The 25,253-nt window shown below is 35.5% G+C and overlaps 2 protein-coding genes across 2 annotated transcripts; one reads left to right on the forward strand and one right to left on the reverse strand.

The window, feature by feature from the left end:
• Positions 1-2,885: 2,885 nt before the first annotated feature.
• On the reverse strand, positions 2,886-3,832 carry dctpp1 (dCTP pyrophosphatase 1). The gene has a single exon (XM_051118745.1). It carries the CDS (start codon positions 3,686-3,688, stop codon positions 3,206-3,208), a length of 483 nt encoding a protein of 160 aa, XP_050974702.1. The 5' UTR covers positions 3,689-3,832; the 3' UTR covers positions 2,886-3,205.
• A 104-nt stretch (positions 3,833-3,936) lies between these two features.
• Positions 3,937-24,410, forward strand: gatb (glutamyl-tRNA(Gln) amidotransferase, subunit B). The gene is made up of 13 exons (XM_051118733.1): positions 3,937-4,132; positions 5,826-5,976; positions 6,083-6,196; positions 9,228-9,426; positions 9,516-9,638; positions 12,423-12,536; positions 13,522-13,606; positions 16,191-16,235; positions 19,402-19,594; positions 21,450-21,583; positions 22,051-22,129; positions 22,263-22,397; positions 22,512-24,410. Exons 1-13 carry the CDS (start codon positions 3,969-3,971, stop codon positions 22,635-22,637), a joined length of 1,662 nt encoding a protein of 553 aa, XP_050974690.1. The 5' UTR covers positions 3,937-3,968; the 3' UTR covers positions 22,638-24,410.
• The last annotated feature ends 843 nt before the right edge of the window (positions 24,411-25,253 follow it).

Raw genomic sequence — 25,253 nt, forward strand, 5'->3', positions numbered from 1 at the left:
TGGTAAATAGCCTTCAAACCTTTTAAACCTGGAAACAATGAAATACTGCAGATGGCCCTTTATAACGGCCAGCACTGAGCTGGAATAAAATCAAATCTATTGATCACACACTATTCTGATGCTTGATCAGTAACAGTAACAGTGCAATAAGTAAATGTAGCTCTGAAAAACAAATGGTTTCCTGTAAAATAAAACATTTCTAATATGATTTTAATCACACGACTCCAGTTCATCAATTAACCACTTGTGAAGTATATAGCTGAGTGTTTGTAAGAAATCATTAAGGCATTGATTCTGGTTAAAATTAGTGATGGGAAGTTCGGATCATTTTACCGACTCGGACCTTTGAGTCTCGTTCAGCAAAATGAATGAATCTTTTTTCGAGGCATTTCGTTCATTTTAGCAAACTATAATTGACATGTTACATGTTACTTCCCTAACACATCTACTGCTTACGTTGATCACACTACAAACAAGACAAAACTATAATGTTATAAGAAACAGAAAAGATTAATTCATTGTTTACCTGGGTCTTTAGTCTATGATTAGCTCACATCACCTCTTATCTGACAAGTTTTCGGGTTTGAGTTGTTTGTTCATCACATGACAGTCCCATAAGCCTAACCAATGCAGTGTGAGCCAAAAAAAGAATTGAATAGTTCATCTCTCGAGTCTTTGGGTTCAAGTCGTTCGTTCATCACGTGACAGCCCCATAAGCCTAACCAATGCAGTGTGAGCCAAAAAAAGAATTGATTAGTTCATCTCTCGAGTCTTTGGGTTCGAGTCATTCGTCCATCATGTGACACAAATACAAGTCTATTGCTTTCGCCAGTGAAAAAGGTGTTTCATCTAAATCAGGGGAGAAATGTGAACATGTTTTTGATTTTAGACAACAATGGGGGATTGACTTTTTCACTGGAGAAAGCATTATTATGGATTATAGACTTAATGGTATTAAAGTTAAAATGCCTTAATGATGGATTGTTTCTTACAAAAATGCAACTTTTTGCTTCCCAAGATGTTAATTAATGGACTGGAGTCATGTGATTACTAGTGAATTATTGTGATGTGTTCATCAGCTGTTTGGACTCTCATTTGACGGCACCCATTCACTGCAGAGGATCCATTGGTGATGACGTAATGCTGCATTTTCCCAATTTATTTTCGATTAATTAGAAGACCTGGGGGTGAGTACATTTTCACTATTTCTTTAAGCAACTCAAATACACTAAATGCTAAAATGCTAATATCCACTTCACTGTTGTCAGACACTTCCCTTAAGTGTTAAGGTGTCTTACTAATCTGACACAGGACTTGAGAGACAAAACACTCTACTAATGAACTGATGAATTTAATCAGGTGTCTGGAACTTAACTTTGCTAATTAGAGGTGTATATACCATCAGAATAACAAACATTACAAGACGATAATCAGAAAGACAGAGTGGTTTCTTAATTCTCTAAATGGCATTGGTTTTTTGGTTGTGATATTGAGTGTGCAGATGGATGCAGGGTGGAACATGGTACACTCTTAAAAAAAGCGTGCTTCACGATGCCATAGAAGAACCTTTTTTGTTTAAATGGTTCCATAAGAACCTTTAACATCTGAAAAAACTTTGTTTCACAGAAGGTTCTTTGTGGCGAAAAAAGGTTCTTTAGATTATAAAAAATAAGAGATGGTTCTTTAAAGAACCTTTGACTGAATGAGAAAAATTTCATTCAAAAATAGTTCTTCTATGGCATCGCTGTGAAGAACCTTTTAAAATACCTTTATTTTTAAGAGTGTAATTGTGAATAATTGACAGTGAATTATGACATAATTAGTACAAAGAAAACATACTGAACTCAAAATTATGTATTTTGAAAAATCACTCAGATTAGGTACGCACTCAGTTCTGGCTCATTTTCACAAACAGGATTTTTCATAATTGTACTCATTTTGCAATGTATGGAACTAAAAACACAATATAATGTTGCATATAAAATTAACATTATTATACTGAAAACTATGTCTAACGCAACAGTCCAATGTTAACCAAACTTACATGCCTACAATTTTCTAATAATCTTTGATTTGTAAATCTTTATTTGCTTGTTCAGGTGTTTGATCAGTGAAACTATCCACCTTGTTTTTGTCATAAGAGCAGGCACAGCCATTTGTAAATTTTATGGGTCTGGCCTCCAACTTGCATATTTTGCTGATTATTGATGCTGAAAACGGTCAATTATTGTCATATTTTGGACATTACTAATCAGTCAGACGGGGAAAAGCATACTATAGACCGCCAAAAGTTATAACTAAAAAAAACTGAGGAACAAAGGGCGTTTGTGTTTGGCCAAACTAAACCAAGATTTCCAGGGCAAAAAATCTTGACATCATTCATGTTTGTTCTGATCAGTTCCAGTCAGGTAGGTGAAATATTAGGTTAATATCTTAATTATTACCGCTCGTGCATATCTGTAACACCTATTAACTTTAGTTTGTCAAAATATTGCGCCCTTTCCTGCTTACTAAGCCCTTCTCTGGATGATTTAGCACATATTTCCATTCCATGGTTTACACAGCATAAACAGTACACTTACCGTGCAACCCATGCTTTTGTTTAAATCAGGGTAACTGAGCAAATTGTGACAGTACAAAGCCTCTATTGCAACTGTGTCTTACCATAGTATTTTAATGTATTATCTTAATTATGAACACACTGGTAAAGTTTTACCGTTTACTGCACGTTGATATTCCTCTGGTCATTTCCCTATAGCAGCTAATGAACCGGAAGTCTCGCCCATAGGCTTACTTCCGCACGGGAAAAATAAGGTGGATACGCATCTGTAATAAAAAAAAACCCTGCTAATTTCAATGTCTGATAGAGTTGCACAGAGACCACGTGAGCTGCAAACACTTTACTGTGATGAATGAAAAACACTATACAGCAAAGAAACTTATACTGTCCATAGCAGCTTTTGTTTGGTAAAACAAAAAACATCAGAAAAACGTTAAAACTAAGCCAAAAATGTGCAAATAAGTTTTTTTACATACAAATTTTAAAAAGCTAAACGTAAACCAAGAGCAGTAGTGCCAAACAGTTGTTTAAACCAGCAATGTTAAGAGCAGAATGGATTTTTACAATTTAAGGCACTTAACATCAGCTTCCTCGAAAAATGTTCAGTAATGATAGTCTTTGGCTACAGCATGAAATCGCCAAAAATCAGTCCTTGTATTCTGTGTATTTCTTTGCAGATCCATGAACTTTGCTGGCCGGATACTTGAGCCTGTTGAGGGCCATTTTGCGGAGGACAGCTTGAGGTAGGTCAACGTGGCATTTTTCAGCCAGTTCAACGAGATAGATCAATACGTCGCTGAGTTCCTGGGCCAGGTGCTCCCGTTCCGACTCGGTCCAGTCCGGTAGACCCTCCGCCACCTCCCCGCGCCACTGGAACAGCTCCGACACCTCCCCGACCTCTCCGACCAGCGCCAGCAGCAGGTTCCGCGGCTTGTGGAACTGGTTCCAGTTCCTCTCGTCTGTAAATTCAGCCTGCATACGGCGGATATCTTCAAGTGTGGGTTCGGAGGTGAAAGTGAATCGCTCGGCCTGTTCAGGCTGAATTTCTCCGTTACCACTCGTAGACGGGTGATGGCTTGAAGTTTCGCCGTTATGTTTGGATCCGATCCCGTTTTGCTGCAGTGCCATTGTAATTTAAACGAGTGGCAGGCGAGTTCTGAAAAGAGAAGTGCTCAAAGATGTTCATTCACGTGCAGGACCATGCGTGAATCTCCCGCCACCAAACTGCACCTCAGTTATCAATTCGCGGTTTGGGAATACCGTCATAAGACGTCGCCGGAAACGTTGCCATTGCGCTAGTTGCATTATGGGAGTTGAAGTTTTTCTTCATCATCATACGTTGCACTAGCGAGTTCCCTGGCGGCTCTGTAAGACTACATGTACCATCTGCCCACACACAAACACAAGCATGGCAGCCTCCTCTTCAGGATACAGCAGAATGTTCTGTAAGCTAAGGAAATATGCTAATAAATCACAAAGTTTATATCATATTGATACTTTTAATTTCGTGATAAGGACAATATGGATATCTGGATCCAAAACTCAACTCCAGCCCAAAGTACATGCTAAAAGGTAGGAATCAAATGACCCCTCAAAATGCTGTCTAGGTAGGAGGTACACAAGTTGGAGACAGACATTCTAACATTTGTCATCAATATGACGCGTTTGAACAATGTTTTTTCTCTGGTTTAATCGAATTAATTAATGTGTGTATGTGTGCTGACAGACTGCAGATGTGATCACTTATGAGACTCATACGTGATTGCTGACCTTGACTTTAGATGTGCTCTGAAAAAGCACAAACATTATAACATTAATACATACTGCAAAGAAAAACGGATGGTGTTTGATAATAATGTGTTTGTTAAAATAATTTAGGTAATTTACGAAATAAAATAAATTGTAAAAATTTTTACTCGTATGAATAGTTCTTAAAAGTAGGTTTTGAATCTTTTTAGTCTTGGATGCAAAAAAAAAGTTTAATATGTAACAAAAAAATTATAATATTGAAATTTTTAGTTTGGATCTGAGAATTCACACAATTAGGGGTTTTAAACTACACTACTGTTCAAATGTTGGGGTGTAATGTTGTTGTCTCTTACCTTTCAAAGCAGATGTAAAAGCATCAAGATTATGAAGCATTATTACAATTTAAAATAGCTGTTTTCTATATTAATATATTTTAAAGTGCAATTTATTCCTGTCATGGCAAAGCTGAGATTTACAGTTGAAGTCAGAAGTTTACATACACCTTGCAGAATCTGCAAAATATTTTTAAGTGTACCAAAATAAGAGGAATCATATAAAATGCATGTTTTTTTTTTTTTGTTTAGTACTGACCTAAATAAGGTATTTCACACAAAAGACATTTACATATAGAAAATATAATATAATAATAATATAACAATAATAGTTGAATTTATAAAAATGACCCTGTTCAAAAGTTTACGACACTTGATTGTTGATACTGTGCTGTTACCTGAATGATCCACAGCTGTGTTTTTTTCTGGCCACTGTTATTCAGAAAATTCCTCCAGGTCCTACAAATATCTTTAGCATTTTTGTGTGTTTGAACCCTTTCCAACAATGACTGTATGATTTTGAGATCCATCTTTTCACACTGAGGACAACTGAGGTTCAACCATTACAGCAACTTTTTCAGAAGGTACAAACGCTCACTGATGCTTCAGAAGGAAACCCAATGCACTAAAATCCAGGGGGTGAACATTTTGAATTTGAAAATCAGGGTCAATGTAACTTATTTTGTCTTCTGGGGAACATGTAAGTAGTAAAATAAATAAATAAATAAATAAATAGATATATTGGGCAAAATAAGAAAAATGTACATATCCTCATTTCGTTCAAAAATTTACATCCCTGGCTCTTAATGCATTGTTTTTCCTTCTGAAGTATCAGTGAGCGTTTCAGCCTTCTGTAATAGTTGCATATGAGTCCCTCAGTTGTCCTCAGTGTGAAAAGATGAATTTCAAAACATAGTCATTGTTGGAAAGGGTTCAAATACACAAAAATGCTGAAAAACCAAAGAATCTGCAGGTCCTGAAGGACTTTTCTGAAGCATGTATTTGAAATATAAATGCTTTGTACCATTATAAATGTATTTACTGACACTTTTAAATTGTCTCAATTAAATTGTCTCAGTTTAATTTGTGTAGTTGCTAAATAAAAGGTATGTAATGTGAGTTACTGTAAAGTTACATCAGTTTAAGAGCTAACAACTCTTCATCTCTTGGGATTTGTTTTTTAGTCTTCCTCAGATGGTTGGTGTTGTGGGTTTGGAAATCCACGCTCAGATTCAGTCCACATCAAAGCTCTTCTCTGGATCTCATGTTAGATTCTTGGCTCCACCAAACTCACTTGTCTCACATTTTGATGCTTCATTACCAGGAACTCTGCCGGTATGTAAATGAATTAAACTACATTACGTCTGTCATTTCTTTGCAGTTATGAACTCTATTTAATGTTTATAATTCTATTGAATGCCTTGCTGCTGCATTTCCTAAGGTACTAAACAGAAGATGTGTGGAGGCTGCTGTATTGACAGGCCTTGCTCTCAACTGTACCATCAACAAGAAGTCACTATTCGACAGGAAGCACTACTTTTATGCAGACATGCCTGTGAGTCCCCCAAGCTGCACACATATAGGTGCTTAATGAATTTGTCAGCGTTTCTTAGTTTTATCTTCGCACTCCAAAGCATAGAAGTGCTGATGACACCAGTGCAATGGACAAGAACATCTTTCTTACGCTTCCAACTCTATGTGGTTGTTATTTTTGATTAGCTGCTTTATGGATCCATCGTTTGTCAAAGAGACATGTACATATATCCAGTACATCACTCTTTCTTTGCCTGGGCTTTAATGAAGAAGTGATGGCAATCCATGCTGAACAGGCAGGAAACAGAATAGCTGCCACTAATGTAGGTGAATAACAGTGTCAGCTCTTAAAAGCTTAAAACATTCAAGCTCTGGTCTGAGCAATGTTTCAGCTCTGGTATTGGATTTATGAGGCCAAATAAAAAATTTTAATGTTGTACTTTAAAAAACATGAATAGGTTTCTGCAGTTCTGAGAACACTCTCCCACACCAAACATTTGCTTTTGTACATATTGTACATATACCTGAGAGTATAAATAAGAATGAAATGCACTCTGTGATGCATCATTAGTTCATCACGACTTAATTCAATAGTTCTCAACAGTGACTGCCCACTTTTTCAGTGGCCTTGGTAACAGAATATATAGGAATTTCTTAGCCATGAACCAGTTCAATCAGCTTTGAGTTTAATCACAACACTGTAACATTTCATTTGAAGTAAAAAAGGTAATCATAGACAGGTACAGGACTGTTTTAATGAGAAAATTAACTTTTTGAATTATTGTGAATAACCACCACCACTATTAAGTTGACCCTTTCTGTCTTTATTTCAATAAATATAGACAGAGTCTGAGGTAGGATACTTTGCGAGAGTTCAGTTATACACAGATTAGTGAGTATAAGCAGATAGTAAGTAAATGAAAAGTAAAAAGTACAGTAAAATGAGTTTAACTGCTCGATGTGACAAGATTTAATGTCCCAGACAACCTATTTAGCCACTTAGGAGTATTACTGATGTATTTTATGTCGTAGAATGAAACATGAAAATGTCTTGCACTTGTGTAAACCACTGACCTTCTTTAGACCTTATTTAGACCTTTTATAAAAATCCATTGATTTCAGAACAATGAATTAGTCTATATTTGTCAGTTTATAGTTGAAGTCAAAAGTTTACATACACCTTGCAGAATCTGCAAAATGTAAAAATAAGAGGGATCATACAAAATGCATGTTATTTTTTATTTAATACTGACCTGAATAAGATATTTCACATAGAAGATATTTACATATAGTCCACAAGAGAAAATATTAGTTGAATTTATAAAAATGATCCCGTTCAAAAGTTTACATACACTTGATTCTTAATACTGTGTTGTTACCTGAATGATCCACAGCTGTGTTGTTTTGTTTTTGTTTTGTTTAGTGGTAGTTGTTCATGAGTCCCTTGTTTGTCCTGAACAGTTAAACTGCCCGCTAACTGCCCCCCCCAAAAAGAATCAAGTGTATGTAAACTTTTGAACAGGGTCATTTTTATAAATTCAACTATTATAAATTCAACTATTATTTTCAAATTATTAACATTTTGCAGATTCTGCAAGGTGTATATAAACTTTCTTTTGACTTCAACTGTATATATGTAAATATGTTGATTAAAATGTAGAGAGATTTTCAATGTTTTATGAGGGAGTTCACTGTTGAGTCAGATGTACTTTCTTTTTTTTTTTTTGAAAGATTTATTTGTTATCATAAGTAAAAATCTAATTTTATTTGGAGAAAATAAACACGATTTTTTTCTTCCAGAGCACACCTGTTGTGCTCTACTGAGCTTTTTCCAATAATTCTTTGGCTGAAGTCTGTTTACTGATTTTGGTTACATCAGCAAATCGTAACTGAAGACAAAATACATTGATATCTCTTGTGCATGTGAGATTAACTCATAATTAAAAAATATTATTAGATTAAGTGGAAGTGCCATATTGATTCTGACACAATGTCAGAAAGACAAAATATCAGACAGAAAAAACCAGTATCGAATTAATGTATATATTTGGACTGTGCAGGAAAAAAATGATTTGTACAGGCATATCCTCCTTTCTTGTATTATTTATACTGTAATACAACATGCACCAAACAGATTGCAAAATCCATTTTAAGCCAAAATAATCAAAGGTGAGCAAGGACAGATTCTGACTAAGTTGACATTGAAAAAGCTCACGCATTGAAATGGAGGAGGGAATCTTTGATTTACGAGGAATCTGTCACTCATAATTAGCGCTAATTTAATTTCTTCAGTGCTTACATTTGTTTGTTTTTTTGTGGCCGTGATGAATTAGTTGATCAGGTACAACACACAGATGGTAATGGCTAATTGCTTTTTTCTTTCCTTTACTCTTTTGCATGCCAATAACCATGATAAATTTCTAGTGGCTTTTGGTCATGGAGTTGCCATAGCAACAGTTACGAGTGCTCTGTTTTGCTTTGCAGTGAAACTGAAGGAGGTTGAAAATGTAGCCAGATCACAAGTATCTCTATGCAGTTTCGTTTTGACATAACCTTAACCCTGGTCTACACAACCTTGTCAAACACCACATTTGAATCTGATGAGTGACACAAAACAATAATGATGTTTTAAAGGATTAGTTCACTTCCAGAATAAAAATTATCTGATAATTTACTCACCCCCACATCATCCAAGATGTTCATGTCTTTCTTTCTTCAGTCAAAAAGAAATTAAGGTGTTTGAACAGAAAATTCCATGATTTTTGCCCATATAGTGGACTTCAATGGGGATCAATGGGTTGAAGGCCCAAATTGCAGTTTCAATGCAGCTTCAAAGGGTTCTACACGATCCCAATAAGTCATTTTCTAAAGAAAAAATTTAAAATGTATATACTTCTTAACCACAAATGCTCAAATTTGGGCTCTCCTGGCACTCTCCTGCTGTTTGGAAACCCTTGATCATATATATTTAGGAATAGATAAGGTAGCAATTAAAATTGTCCCGACACCCACCATTGTTTTGTTGTTTAACAGTTTGGTGTTTGTGTTTTCAGGCAGGCTACCAGATCACTCAGCAGAGGGTTCCCATAGCAGTGGACGGCATACTGGTCTATAGCCATTTTGAAGGTCGTAAAAGAAACCAAGTTGTAACCAAGAGTGTGAAAATCAAACAGATCCAGCTTGAGCAAGACAGTGGAAAGAGTCTCCATGATGATGAGCGAAGCCAGACGCTCATTGATCTCAACAGAGCAGGTGTTTCTTCACTCTTATACAGAAACATGAAGAGTTTGTTTCCTTTGTGGACAGTGTCTGATATGAATGCTGTGTCTCTCTGTCTGTAGGTGTAGGTCTGATGGAGCTGGTGATGGAGCCAGAGATGTGTTGCGGAGAGGAGGCAGCAGCTGCCGTCAGAGAGCTTCAGCTCATCCTGCAGGCTCTGGGCACCTGCCAGGCTAACATGGCTGGTGATTTAATACACCCCCTACAGCTAACATTGATCTGAGCCCTTAATGCCTAAACGCATTTATTCTCATGATTGGGTCTCGGACACAAATCACCGTGTCCATAAGGATTGCCGATATGGCTTAAATTCTTGATTAATTGAACCTACCAACTTGATTTTGCTAGTGAGGTTTAAATTAAAAATGTGCTACGAAAACTTTATTAGAAAAGAAAGGGTAACACTTTATAATAACTTTCATTAATAAATTATTAATTAATTATATATTAATTAATTAATATTAATTAATTAATATAGCTAGTTAATATAGCTAAAGTCACATAGCTAGAAGTATGTTAATATTTACTAATGCATTTATTAAACATTACCTAATGATCGACAGATTCAGTTTATATGATCATGCACTTTAATCTTCGAATGATATTGACAGATGGCTTACAATGATTAAAAATTGAATAAATCATTAGTTAAACATTTATAGTAGCACTTTACAATAAGGTTTATTAGTTAACTACTTTAGTTAACGTGAACTAAGAATGAACAATGCTCACAGCACTTATTAATCCTAATGTTAATTTTGACAAACATTGTGCTTGAAAACATTAGTTAATGCACTGAATTAACAATGAACTAACAATGAATGACTGTATTTTCATTAACTAAATGTTAATGTTAATTCGTGTTAGTTAATACATGAACTAACATTAACTAATGGAACCTCATTGTAAAGTATTACCACGTTTACAAACGTCATTAAACTTAATCATGCACTTTTTAAATTATATTCAGAAATTATACAATGATTAAAAGCGTATTTGTTAATGTATTTTTGAATGCTAAGAAATGTCATTAAACTTGAGTTTATATATTACATATAATGCTCTTTTTACATTTACAAATGTGGAAAAATAGCTTAATTAGTAATTCTAAGCACTTCACACTGTTCAGGGTAACATAATGTTCATTCCTTCATAATCATGTTCTGCAAAGGTCAGATATTTGGACTTTATTTGTTATGTAGACTTTTTCTACAGTATTTACATGTCTTAACAAATCATTTATTATTTGTTCATGTTTTTGCAGTAGTCAATCTAAAGTTGAGACTATTCACCATTTGTAAATGTTTATAAATGTTTACTAATCATTCAGTACCTGTATGGGCATTGCACTTTAGATGCTGTACGTGAAAATGATAACTGTGTTGGGCTGAAACTGGCAAAAAAAACTATTGCACCGGGTAGGGGTGTGCAATATATATGATCTGTGATAATACTGGAATTGTTGTTTTAACGATATTCGATTTGACATTACTGTGTATTTTGCTAAAACAATTCAAAACGCCTACAGAGGGCATGCATCACGCAAAGTCTAAACTAATGCGTGAACGCATTAACAGTGTGTTCTTTCACTGCATGATTCAGTCTATTAAAATGCATTTAGAATGATCACAAATTCAAGACATTGGGGCAGAAAATGTATGGATTTATTCCACTTCATATATTTACTCAATTTCACATGAAGAGTGAAGTTTTTTTGCATGGTAGTCTCCAAAAAATACCATGATTTCAAATGTGTTTTGCGACTCTGAGCAACATGACGGTGTTTTAGTCTCTGAATGAATCAACCACTTAAATGATTTCGTTCAATCGCAATAACTCAAAGGAATTTTTTTGTTTTTTTTTTTTTTCATATCTGTCATCCTTTCCTATCAAAATGCGTGCTACGGATGCAAAAACGCAGAAACTCAAACCTGATCTAAAATTTTTTATGACGGACAAAAGTTTCAGAGGCAGTGTGTAAACTCGATCGACACAAAGTGAGGTTGTATTTATTTTCTAACGTGCGAAAATATTCGACGAAAATTTTGGACTCGGTGTGCAGTGACCTTAACAGCGACTTGCTGCCACCTACTGGTGTTTTTAATTCCGCATTTAAAGTATCATTTGTTATTTAAATAATTTTAAATATCAGTATTCGGTGTTTTATGTTTAATATATCAAAACATTATTTATGCATTTGTAACTGCAGGTTGCATTAAATGCATTCATGACCTGCATTGAACAGTGTGTGAATACATATAAATGCCACTGCAAATGCATCTTCTGTGTTTCCTCTACTTTGCAAAGATGAAATTTGTTGATACTGATTTATTTTGCTTGGTAACAGCCCACGTCTTATCATTATTCTAATTCACTGATTAAATGTAAGTTTAATTTCTATAAGTGTAAAGTTGTAAACTGTCACACAGAATCACACAGAATATGAAGAATATCAAAACATTTGGGAGTCAGCTGTCCACGGTAGTCCTTAAGATAGATAAAATCCCAGAAAATATTCAGATATTATTTTTTGTCAATATCGCACACCCCTAGCACGGGTATATGATAGGGCCCATAGTTTCAATTACACACTTTAAGTAAGAACATTGTTAAAATGTAGTGTTTATGTAAGATACACAAATTCAAATGAGAAAATAACTGACCTGTTTCTCAACCCTTCTTAAAGTGTCACTTCTCAATCAACCTATTGTCTTTCTGTGATGAAAAATTCAATAGCTCTTGTTTAATCAAAACCCCCTGAAGCAAAATACAGCAAATTGTTTATCTGTGCAGACTATTCAGCGATGCACAGGGCACTCCAGAATACTGTATTTCATGCAAATAAATCATTCAAATTCAAATGTATGCAGTGTTTGTTAAGCAGGGGTTTTGAGAGCTGTGGATGGTTGAATTGTAATGACTGTTTGGAGTGATTCTAATATCAGATCCCTTTTTCTCCTCTCTTACAGAGGGGCAGCTTAGAGTGGATGCCAATGTGTCCGTGCATCGACCTGGAGAGCCTTTGGGAGTGAGGACAGAGGTCAAAAATATCAACAGTGTGAGGCACCTGGCCAAAGCCATAGGTAAGAATATGTGTCCAAATGACACTAAGAAAGAATTTTTTGGATATCAAGATCTCCCTGTTGGTTTGAAGAAGTTCTTTCCTGGTTTAAGTACAAGCGTACAGTAAAATCTCTTTGCCATTCCTATGTACAGCCAGACGTGTCGAGGGAATGAAGCAGACTTTTAGCCAGTGGGTTTTAGAAATCTTTTAATCATGCTGCGTTCATATTCACACACACTCACGCGCTTTAGTAATAGCTGGAAGTCACTTTTCTTGTGTGGTTGTCACATTTAGCCTGGCATCAGTTAGAGGGAATGAGTGTCTCTGTGTAATTATGCCAGAGCTGAAAGTCAAACTGCAAACTCCAGATAAGCAACGTGAACAATAAGCGTTTTCACCTCACTCCTTCTCTGTCTCGTCTTAAACACTCTGTCAAGATGTACGCTGTTGAATAAAGGCTGCAGGAGCCATCATTTCAGCTGATGAAATGCACACACATACACACATATCACAATAATTCGCAATAATTCAATCACCAAGTTGTGTTTTGAAACCAGGAGTTTTACTCAAAAGGAAATCTGACTGATTTGATCCAAGAAAATAATGAGTGTTGAAAACCCACATAAACATGCCTGTCAAGGACGAGAAGATTAAATAGTGCCGTCAATAAAAGAAAATAAACAGAAAACAGGAAAATACTTAATCGCTGAGTATGACATGATTCTTTTAACCTTATTTTACACAGTTCCCTGAGAGAAAGTTATAGAATCTAACAAATATTTTGTTTTGATGTCTTGAAAAGACAGCTATTATACAGTACATTGTCATAAAACTAAAGGACTACCAGTGGTTTTCTACAAAAGAACAATTCCCCCCAAAACTCATTTAAGCAGTGATGAGGAAAAGTGCTGATGTGCAGCCGTTTCAACTACTTTAGGGTCTTTTGTTGGCAGAAGGTTGTGTTATAGAGTTTGATTGGCTCTCTCTTGGTACATGTTTCATAGACTATGAGATCCAGAGGCAGATGGAGGTTCTACAGAGCGGTGGGACGGTTCTTAATGAGACCCGAGCATTTGACAGCAAATCTGGGTAAGGATTCCCGGAATGAGCATATTTCTACAAGCACTGCATTCTCCTGTGATATCAGTTGGAACAGAGCAATGCAATTAGACGATCTGTTTTTTACATGGTTTGAATCCCACATTCTATACTGGTTCCTTGTTGCTTTTTAAACCCACAGCCACTTAAAATTATTCATGTCAGGTTAAATGTTTAGCATCTCATGGATGATAACACATATTGAGCTTCACATTGCACACACTGAGGTTCAGCTTCAGGTTTAGTAAGTGTTTCTGACAGAATCCTGTGAGAGAAGCCCCACGACTACCTTTAAACAATTTAAACCACCAGTATGAGAAAACAGTAAAATACAATTTTAGAATCATGTTTTGAAGATTTAATTTGTAATGTAATGTTTTGATGATTTTTTTTTTTTTTTTTATAAAATTAAAGGGATGGTTCACCCAAAAATGAAAATTATGTCATTAATTACTCACCCATATGTCGTTCCAAACATGTAAGACATTCATTTATCTTTGGAAGGCAAAAGAAGAAATTTTGGAGCAGAATGGTAGTAAGAACATTGTTAAAATAGTCCATGTGACATCAGTGTGCAGAGAAAACAAAAATAACTATATTCAACAATTTCTACCTATACAGTTCAGTCAAAGCACGTTTGGGAGAATACCATGACGTATGCGTCTTGTCTGCAAGTGAGAAATTAACATGTACACTACTAGTCACTAGTTTTTGAACAGTAAGATTTTTAATTTTTTTTTTTTTTTTTAAGAAGTCACTTATTTGATCCAAAATGCTGCAAAAGCAGTAATATTGGAAAATATTTTTACTATTTAAAATAACTGCTTTCTGTTTGAATATATTTAAAAATGTAAATGTATTCAATTTAAAGCATCATTACTCCAGTCTTAAGTGTTACATGATCCTTCAGTGATCATTCTAATATGCTGATTTGCTGTTCAAGAAACATTTCAATATTTAAAACAGTTGAGTAAAATTTTTCAGGATTCTTGAATAGATGAATAGAAAGATCCAAAGATTAGCATTTATCTGAAATAAAAAGCTTTTGTAACATTATACAGTACACTATACCATTCAAAAGCCTGGAGTCAGTATCTATGTATACTGTGTGTGGATATATATATAAATATATATATACATATATACATATATATAAATATATGTATGTATGTATGTATATGTATAATGTAATGTTACAAAAGATTTGTATTTCAGATAAATGCTGTTCTTCTGAACTTTCTATTCATCAAGGAAACCTGAGAAAATCCTACTAATTCTATTATTTTCAACATAATAATAAATATTAGAATGATTTCTGAAGGATCATGTGACTGTAGTAATGATGCTAAAAATTCTGCTTTGAAATCACAGGAATAAATTACATTTTCAACTATATTCAAATAGAAAACAGCTATTTTAAATAGTAAAAATAAAGTTCAAATTTTTGCATAAATAAATTAATGCAGGCTTGGTGACCAGAAGAGACTTTTTTAAAACCATTACAAATCTTACTGTTCAAAAACGTTCGACTGGTAGTGAATGCGTTGTGTTGTTTTTTTTTTTTTTTTTTTTTTTCCCCAGCAAGGATGCTTTCAACTGTGACAGTAAAGACTTTTACATAGTTATAAAAAAATTCTAACTTTCTTTTTAACACCAAATCCTGAAAATCCCAAGTCCTGCTTTCAAAAATATTACAATATCTTATTTTTAAACAGTTGAGAAAGTCAGGTACCATTTACTGAGTACATTCAGTAAAGGAATCTTATACATCATCAAACCAATAACGTTAATTTGTTCCTGAATCGGGCTACACTTGTTGTGCTGTGTTTTTTTTTGTGTGCAGCCAGTGAAAACAACACAATAGCCAGATATGTTGTCTTAGCATTTATTTTCTGATACATGTCTTTTTGTCATGTAACCTCACAACACACAAAATATAATTTCTTTTGTTGTGGCACAGTAGATTCTGGTGAAGAGTGATTCAGGAAATGCTGCATTTAGTCATGGGCAGTGTACTGTTTCCCTTTGTTATTTTCCTGTCCATCTGTGACAGAAGTTGAATGCCGTCATTTGACCTCGGTAGTTGTGTCATGTGTTGACTTGTACACATGGCAGCACCAGACATACACACTAACTCATGCTCTCTACAGATGACAGAGCAGTATTATTGTGAGCATCTGCCCATGAAATAAAAGTCACTTCTCACAGCTGTGTCCTCCTGCTCTTGGATATGATCTGCTAGCACAAACCACCAATCTATTAGTGCTTAGCACACAACCTTCTGGAATACTTTATTCTAATTAGTCGCAGCAGTCTGCGGTCAGATATCTTTGCACAATGGAAGCTAAACTATAATTGACTTTTGGTCTCTTTCTTCTCACTTGATTTCTACAAAATTTAGTATCCATTTATTTGTTATTTGGTTCAGTTTAATACATGCAAGATTAATCTGAAAATAAAATTATATTACTGACTTTCTGTATTTGTTTTCCTGTATATGTACACCCTGAATGCCTGTAAGAACTATACTTTGCTTGCAGCTATAACTTATTTATTACTATCTCTCTCTCCCCAGTAACACAATTCCGATGAGGGATAAGGAAGGCCTACAAGACTACAGGTGAGAATAACCCTCCATGAACCTTTCAGGTGAGTGAAATCTGCTCCATCCTAAGGAGTCCTACAGGGAGTCAGGAAAAAGAAAAACAGAAGAGGACAGTGGAAAGAGTGATGGAGCAGAGGGAAGATGGACAGTGCAGGATAAAAGGAAAACTGGTGAAAGAAAAGCAGAAATACTGAGTTCTTAGACAGACAAGGGAGTATTGGAGATGGATGAAAGTGAATATGGTGACATGGAGGAAGAGAGAGTGATCGTGGGGGGAACAAAACAGAGGAGGAAGATGACAGGAAGACTAGTGCCAATGTGAAGGACTGAAGATGCATTGCCTGTGCTGTGATAATGCGGTTGTAGATCCACATGAAGGAGGTGGGAGGGAAGAGAGGGTGATTTTGGTAAAGAAATGAAGCAAATCATGCAGTGCCATCTACAGACTGGAACCAATATAAATGTTTTAAATGTTTATAAGACATTTACACTGTTACATAAAACTGTATGTTGCAAAAGTATTCATTTTTTCATGTTTTGTTATGTTGCAGCTTTATGTTAACTGCTTTAAATAACTTTTTCAAACTACATGCCATACACAATGACAAAGCAAATAAGTAAGGGTATGAATACTTATGCAATGTACAAATAAGTACATTGCATAAGTATTCATACCCTTACCTCAGTACATAGTTGAAGCACCTTTACAGCCTCAAGACTTTTTGGTATGATGCGACAAGCTTCAAACCGCTGCATCTGGCAGTTATCTGCCATTCTTGTCCTCACCTCTTCTCCTCTCAAGCTCTGTCAGCTTGGATGGGGACTGGGAGACATTTTCAGGTTTCTCCAGAAATGTTTGATTGGGTTCAAGCCCAGGCTGTGGCTGGGCCACTTAAAGGAGTTCACTTCTAGATCAAAAATTGATGATTTACTTACCCCCTTGTGGTCCAAGATGTTCATGTCTTTCTTTCTTCAGTCGATAAGAAATTATGTTTTTATGAGGAAAACATTTCAGGAATGTTCTCCATATAGTGGACTTCAGTGGTGTCCCAAGTTTGGACTTCCAAAATGCAGTTTAAATGCAGCTTCAAATGGCTCTAAACGATCTCAGCCGAGGAAGAAGCATCTTATCTAGCGAAACGATCTGTCATTTTTGAAAAAAAATTGACAATTGATATTCTTTTTAACCTCAAATGCTCGTCTTGTCTCGTCTTTGCGATGCGCATGCGTAGTCTGTGTAATCTGGGTCAATACAGTTAGGGTATGTCGAAAAACTCCTGTCTCGTTTTCTTCCTGTTTCCTACATCGCTGTTTTACCTTTTTCTGTAAAGGGCATTTGATCTTTTTTGCATGTTCACTTTGTAAATACTGGGTCGCTACTTTTGCAGCAATGTAAGAAGATTTTTAAGTTGGGGAAGAAAACGAGATGGGAGTTTTTCAACATACCCTAACTGTATTGACCGTATTGAACCGGAAAAAAACAGTTTACACAGACTTAGACAAGATGAGCATTTGGGGTTAAAAAGTATATAAATTGTCAATTTGTTTCGAAAATCACAGATCGTTTTGCTACCTAAGACCCTTCTTCCTCGGCTGGGATCGTTTAGAGCCATTTAAAGTTGCATTTGAAGTTGCATTTAAACTGCATTTTGGAAGTTCAAACTTGGGGGCACCATTGAAGTCCATTATATGGAGATAATTCCTGATTTTTTTTTCCCTCAAGAAGCATAATTTCTTATCGACTTAAGAATAAAGACATGAACATCTTGGATGACAAGGGGGTGAGTAAATTATTTGTGAATTTTTGTTCTGGAAGTGAACTTCTCCTTTAAGGTCATTCACAGGGTTTTCTATAAGCCACACATGAAGTTCATTAGACCAGAGAATCTTGCTTCTCACAATCTGAGAGTTCTTTAGGTGCTTTGTTGCAAATACCAAGTAGGTTTTCATGTGTCTTCACTGAGGAAATGATTGAGTTTGGCCACATCGCCATAAAGACCAGATTAGTGGAGTGTTGCAGTGATGTTTGTTTTTCTGTAAGTTTCTTCCATCTGCATATGATCATGGAGCTCAACTAGAGTGACCATCACCAGTTATAGTTAATAGAGGCTACATGCTTCTGTGAACCTTCATTTGAGAACTCCTCCCCAGATGTGTGTCTTGACGCAGTCCTGTCTCTGAGCTCTACAGGCAGTTCTTTTGACCTCAGGGCTTGGTTTTTGCTCTGATACACATTTTCAACTGTTAGACCTTTTATTGAGAGGTTTGTGCCATTCCAAATCATACTCATTCACATGAATTTGCCACAGGTTAACGGTGTAGTAACATCTACAGTACATTAGCAATATTAATGCTCCTGAGCTAAATTTCAAGTGTCCCAAAAAAAGGAAATGAACACTTATGCAGTGGAGTCATTTCAGTTTTTTATTTGTAATAAGTTTGAGGAATTGTTACAAACCTGCTTTGTCATTATGGTGTATGGAGTGTAGATTGATGTGGAAAAAAAATAAATAAATAAAGCAGTTTAACATAAGGCAGCATCATAAAATGTAAAAAAAAAAAAAAAAAAAAACAGATGAATACAAAAAAAAAAAAATTCACATAAATGCTGTTATTTCTATTCATCAAAGAATCCTGAAAAACATTGATAATAAAATATGTTTCTTTTGAGCATCAAATTAGTATTTTTCTATGATTTCTGAAGGATCATGTGAGTAATGGCTGCTGAAAATTCAGCTTTGCCATCACAGGATTGAACAAAAATTTAAAATATAAACGTCAGTTTCTGCATTTTGCCTTTTGGCTGCATTTTTGTTAATAATGCACATTTTGAATGGACTAAAACAGCAATTGGTTTCATCACTTAAAAATTTTTAATATTTTTAAGACAGCTTAGTCAGCCTTGCCTCTGATGGACCACCGTTGGAGTGAATACTTTCAGACCAACAGTGACTGGACATGTGTGGCTGGTTCAGGTTGAAGAGATATACGAGGGGGGTTTGACAGAGAAACAGAGAGGGCTGGAGATTAGGCCATGAGATGACACACGCTGTGTGAACACAAATGCTGGCTTATCTCTGCACCTGATAAGAACACACTCTTGTGTTTCCCCACATGACCTGCCTGAGTCATGCCTTCTGCTGTGTTGCATGTATATGCATTCTCTCTCTTTATCTTTCAGGTTCATGCCAGAGCCCAACTTGCCACCACTGTTTGTTTATGAGAGTGAAGCTTCAGTGCCTGGTGGCGTTGACCCTGCCCAGGCTGTGGTGATTGACAGGCTGAGCACCCAGTTGCCGGAGCTGCCGTCTGTGAAAAGGACTAGGCTTGTGGAGACTCACGGCATCCTGCAAGAGCACAGCTTCACACTGGTGGTAAGAAAGTCCACATTCAGGCTGTGCATGTTTGTTTTGTGGCACATGTTTCTCATCAGGCACTCTGATACTGATATTAATTAATTCCAGCTGCATTTTTAACAGTTGTAAGTGCTATGATTTTTCATTCTGCCTCAAATGAAAAGGAAAAATGACCGTAACCTTCACAGTTTTACTTCTTGTCAGTGTCATTATGTCACAATCACTTCTTATATTTTTTGTCATAATTGCAGTTTTATTTATGGAAGCCTGTTTACGCTAGAAAATATATTAAAAATAAAGTTAATTGTGACTCTTTACCTCACAATTCTGCCATTTTTCTCGGAATTACAAGTTTACATCTAGCAATTATGACTTTTTTTCTCACAATTGTGAGATTTAAGTTTGCAATTGTGAGTTACAAAGTCAGAATTGTGTGATTAAACTGGCATTTGCAAGTTTTTATCTAGCATTTTTCTCTCGCAGTTCTGAGAATTACAAGATATAAACTTTTATTGCGAGAAATAAAGTCAGAACTGTGAGATAACTTTTTGTTTGTCTCGCAATTCTGACTTTTTTCTCAGAATTGTGAGAGATACATTATCTGTGAGAATTATAAATTCAAATTTTGAGGGGAGAAAAAAAAATGTTTTTAAAATGGTGAGTTTATATTTCTGGCTCAATAACTTTCAATTGCATGTCATAAAGTCAGAATTGCAAACTTAAGAACTCGCAGTTCTGAGAAAAAAAGTCACAATTCTGAGGTATAAACTCGCAATTCTGAGTAAACGAAGTCGGAATTGTGAGCTTATATCTCACATTTTTTTCAGAATTACAAGATATAAACTTGCAGTTGCGAGTTCTCGTAATACTGATATTTTTCTTGCAATTCTGACTTTTTCTCTGAATTGTGAGATATAAATTTGCAATTGTGAGAAATAAAGTTAGAATTACAAGATAAAATCTCACAATTCTGACTTTTTTCACGCAAATGTGAGTTTGTGTCTCGCAATTCTGACTTTTTTTCAGAATTGTGAGATATAAATTTGCTATTGCGAATTATAAATTCAAATTCTGAGGGGAGAAAAAAAGACATTGTGTCATAAAGTCAGAATTGTGAGTTCATATCTTGAATTTTTTTCAGAAGTGCAAGATATAAACGTGCAATTGCGGGAAATAAACTCAAAATTGTTTTTATATCGCAATTCTGACTTTTTTCTTGCAAATTTCTCAGAATTCTCTTTCTCAAAATTGAGATAAATTCGCAATTGTGAATTATAAAATTAGAATTGTGAAATATAAACTCACAATTTTGACTTTTTTTCTTAGAATTGCAAGATAAAAATGATCAATTCTGACTTTTTTTCTCACAAATGCTAGTTTGTCTCGCAATTGCAAATTTATATTACGCATTTCTGAGAAAAAAAAAACTGAATTGTGAGATAAACTCGCAATTACCATTTTCTGTTTTTTCATTTAGTGGCAGAAATGGGCTTCCATATTTTTTTCCTATGCATTTCAACTTTATTTCTTGTACCTGCAACTACCTCACAACTGCAACTGCTCATTAGTCTTTATATCACACAATTGGACTTTCTCATTTTGACTTAATATCACATTTGCAAATGTGTCTTATAATTGCAACTTTAATTCACAGTTGCAACATCTTATAATTGTCTTTATATCTCATAATTGGAACTGATTCTCTTAACTGTGACTTTATTCCTCGTAATTGCAACTTTATTTCTTGTAACTGCAACTTCTAATTGTCTTTATATCTCACAATGGTGACTTTATTTGTTATTACTTTTTTTTTCATCATAGGTGTTTAATATAATATTTAAACGATTTTAATATGACAACTACTCCATTTTAGAGTGAAGACGGCCTTATGGATTACTTTGAAAGTGTTGTTCAGATGACCAAGGCAGAACCAAGAAAGGTGATTGGCTGGGTGATAAAGGAGCTGATGGGAAATCTGAATAGTCAGAGTCTGAAAGTCTCTCAGAGGTGAGCCAGCACTGAGAACATTCATTCAATAGCAGTGATGCATCCAAAACATTGGAAAATAAATTAGAATAAATAATTCCAAGAGAAAAGGGAGACAGGGAGCATTTCTTTGTGTGTTTGCTAGAGGCTTGTTTCCAGTCTGTTTGTTTTATTCCTTCTCACCAACATTGTTTCCAGTCAGTAAATAATAAATAATGGAAGCTGTGTTCACTCCATGCCTGGGGATGTATGTATGGGAGTGTTTTTCTGGGACTCCTCCAGCTCAGTGATCAGAAACTGCCTCGGTGATCACCTCTTGTTTTCTTAAGTTCACTAAAATGTGGGGCCAAACTGCATGAACACACAGATAGATGCCATGTTTAACCCATCCAGTAATGAGTTCTCCTGGGTCTTAATGTTTCTAATTCCCACTCTCCGAGATATGTAATCTGTTCTATCTTTCTAATCTCTCTCTCTCTCTTTCTCAGTCCCATCTCGCCATGTGCTCTTGCTGAGCTGATCAATCTTGTAGAATCTGGTCAAATCTCATCTTCAACTGCCAAGCAAGTAAGTGACAAAAAAAAAAATCTTCCATTTCTGCTGCACATTTACAAAATACAGAAAAATTGTCAGAAGCTACATTGTGTGAGGTTTTCCTTAAACCACAAGCCTGTTTTGTGTTTGAATGTGGTGAGCATAGGTTTTCCAGGAGATGTGGAAGGCTCCAGAGAAGAAAGTGGGCCAGATAGTGAAGGAGCAGGACTTGTGGATGATAAATGACAAAGAGGAGCTACAAAAGATCTGTCAGAGGGTTGTGGACAGTCACCCTGAGGAGGTAAAACCAGACATTCATTCATCTCAAAAACTCAGTTTGTCTTTAAATACAAAAAAAAAGCCAGTACAAAATAATCCTTGCACTAATGTTTGCAAATGAATATTGTTGTTGCAGGTTCAGATAATCAGAAGGGGTAATAAGAAAGTACTGAACAAACTGATGGGTGAAGTTCAGAGAGAAACCAAAGGTAGAACTGATCCAGTGAAAGTCAGAGCCATTCTGGAGAAAATGGTCTCATGAATTACCCAGCTTGCCTCTTTGTGGGTTAATGCTGTATTCTGGACAAGAAGCTTAATGGAAATGGAATTTTCATACATTTAATAGCCTCTGTACAGTTGTTCCAGAAAGGTGTCTGCACAACAAATGTGTTGTTTTATTTTCTAAAGAGTTCAGGATTTTATTCTTCACAGCTCAGTTAATTCTGGCCTCTGAGACATTTATCACTCAATGATCATTGATTCTTTAATAGTCATCTCTTGTGAGGAAGTCCTGTGTGTGTGTGCACTGAATCTGCGTTAAGTTGTTTGCAGCTCTGTATGGATTTTCCATCAGAATTGGATTTTGTAGGATTATTCATCACTTTTAGACTTTTAGCAGGTCATGCCAAGGTTGTCTGAAACTTCTGGTGTTTAATCTCCATTTGCTTTTTCCAGCACATTCCAGGTCTGGAACGGGGGTTGAAATAAATGCAGTGTTTGTGTACTACGATCGTGCTTTTTTAAATCAGACCCAACATTTTGGACAACATAAAATATACATTTTTAAATCATGTGGTAACTTGATGGTGCTGTGTAAAATACAGACTTGAGTTGGCTGTGTTATATGAGTAACTAGCGCCCTCTGGTGGATTGTGTTTTTACATACCATAAGTCAAAGACAAGCGAGTCATTGCTGGGTATGGCTACCATACTTTAAATTCCTAATATCTGTAAAATGGGTGATTTAGAGAGAGACAAATAGAATAAGAGAGGCGTTTAAAAATAAAAGACTTTTTCCCTTCTATGAAATAAAGTATGTTCTCCACCCTGTTTTTGTGGTAAGAGTGGGCGCGGCCATATGTCAATTTTATGGGTTTGGCGTCCAAAACTGCTAATTTCGCTGCTTGGTATTGCAAATCGGTGTGTGTCATACCATATTATTTTAATGTTTTGTCTTGGTTATGAACAGACTGGTTTGTAGTGCAAACAGTTTTACCATTTAACGAACGTTGTTGTTGTTGTTCTCGTTATTTAGTAGCTAATGAATCGAAGTCTCACCCATAGCCTTACTTCCACGTTGAAGGGTAAGGTGGACAATAGGTGAAAACATTGGAGACCATTACTGCCATTACTAAAGATGAACTGAAGAAGGACCTAGTTTTGAACAAAGCTCCTTTTGCTGAAAGGGCTATCTGGGGAATAGTGAGTTAAATCAAGTCAACGGTATCTGAGTTAACTATCCCAAAGACACAGGCACATCCTCACCCAAGCTGTACATACATATAGTCCACAAGATGGACTATATGTAAAAAATGACCCTGTTTTTTTTTTGATAGTTGATAGTGAAAGTTACTTGTTTGTCCTAAACAGTTAAACTTCCACTGTTCTTCAGATAAATCCTTTAGTTCCCACAAATTCTTTGGCTTTTCAGCATTGTTGTGTATTTGAACCCTTTCCAACAATGACTGTATGATTTTGAGATCCATCTTTTTATACTGAGGACACCTGAGGGACTCATGCAACTTCAGAAGGTTCAAACACTCACTGATGCTTCAGAAGGAAACAATGCATTAAGAGCTGGGGGTGGAAACATTTTGAATTTTAAGTTCAGGGTAAATTTCACTTATTTTGTCTTCTGGGAAACAAGCAAGTATCTTTTGTAGCTTCTGAAGGGCAGTACTAAATGAAAAAAAAATGTATATTTGGGCTAAATAAGAAAAATGTACACATCTTCATTCTGTTCAAAAGTTTACACCCCTGGCTCTTAATGCATCGTTTTTCCTTCTGAAGAATCAGTGAATGTTTAAACCTTCGGTAAGAGTTGCATAGGAGTGCGTCAGTTTTCCCCTAGTTCGTAAAGATAGATCTCAAAATCATACAGTCACTGTTGAAAAGGGTTCAAATACACAAAAATGCTGAAAAACCAAATAATTTGTGGGACCTGAAGGATTTTTCTGAAGAACACAGCTGTGGATAATTCAGGTAACAACACGTGTACAAGTATTAAGAATCAAGTGTATGTAAACTTTTGATTTTTTTAAAATGCAACTATTATTTTCTCTTCTGGACTATCTGTAAACAACTTTTATGTGAAATATCTTATTCAGGTCAGTACTAAATAAAAAAGAACACACATTTTGTATGACCCCTCTTATTTTGGTAAAATAATTAACATTTTGCAGATTCTACACGGTGTATGAAAACATTTGACCTCAACTTTATATGGGAGAGGATGTGTCTGTGTGTTTGAAACTAGTTAACTCATGGATACTCTTGACCTGATTTAACTCCCTATTCCCTGGATACTCCTTTCAGCAAAAAGGGAGCTTTGTTCAAAACTAGGTCCTTCTTCAATTTAGCCTATTAACATTTAGCAGATTCTGCAAGTTGTACATAAATTTTTGACCTCAACTGTATTTACAGTAGCATTATTTGGGTGTAGACATTTCATTGACAATGATAAGATGTTTCTTAAGCTATCTATCTGGTTATTTATCTTTACTATGAGCAAAATTCAAACCTGAAATTTGCATCCTCAGAACAAGCTAACGAGAAAGAATTTGTATGGTTCTGTGACTAATTACAGATGTATCAGATACAGAGCTGTCAAAAAATGGTACATTACGCAAGCAGCAGAAACGGGTTGTTTATCTCAGTG

This window comes from Labeo rohita, chromosome 1, assembly GCF_022985175.1.
Source record: "Labeo rohita strain BAU-BD-2019 chromosome 1, IGBB_LRoh.1.0, whole genome shotgun sequence".
Lineage (NCBI taxonomy): Eukaryota > Metazoa > Chordata > Actinopteri > Cypriniformes > Cyprinidae > Labeo > Labeo rohita.

Bases quoted from the DNA above. Each gene is read 5' to 3' on its own strand.
- gatb (XM_051118733.1), top strand. From the start codon at position 3,969: ATGGCAGCCTCCTCTTCAGGATACAGCAGAATGTTCTGTAAGCTAAGG. The intron at 4,133-5,825 runs GTAGGAATCAAA...TTTGTTTTTTAG, and splicing joins CCCAAAGTACATGCTAAAAG to TCTTCCTCAGATGGTTGGTG. The intron at 19,595-21,449 runs GTAAGAAAGTCC...ACTCCATTTTAG, and splicing joins AGCACAGCTTCACACTGGTG to AGTGAAGACGGCCTTATGGA.
- dctpp1 (XM_051118745.1), bottom strand. From the start codon at position 3,688: ATGGCACTGCAGCAAAACGGGATCGGATCCAAACATAACGGCGAAACT.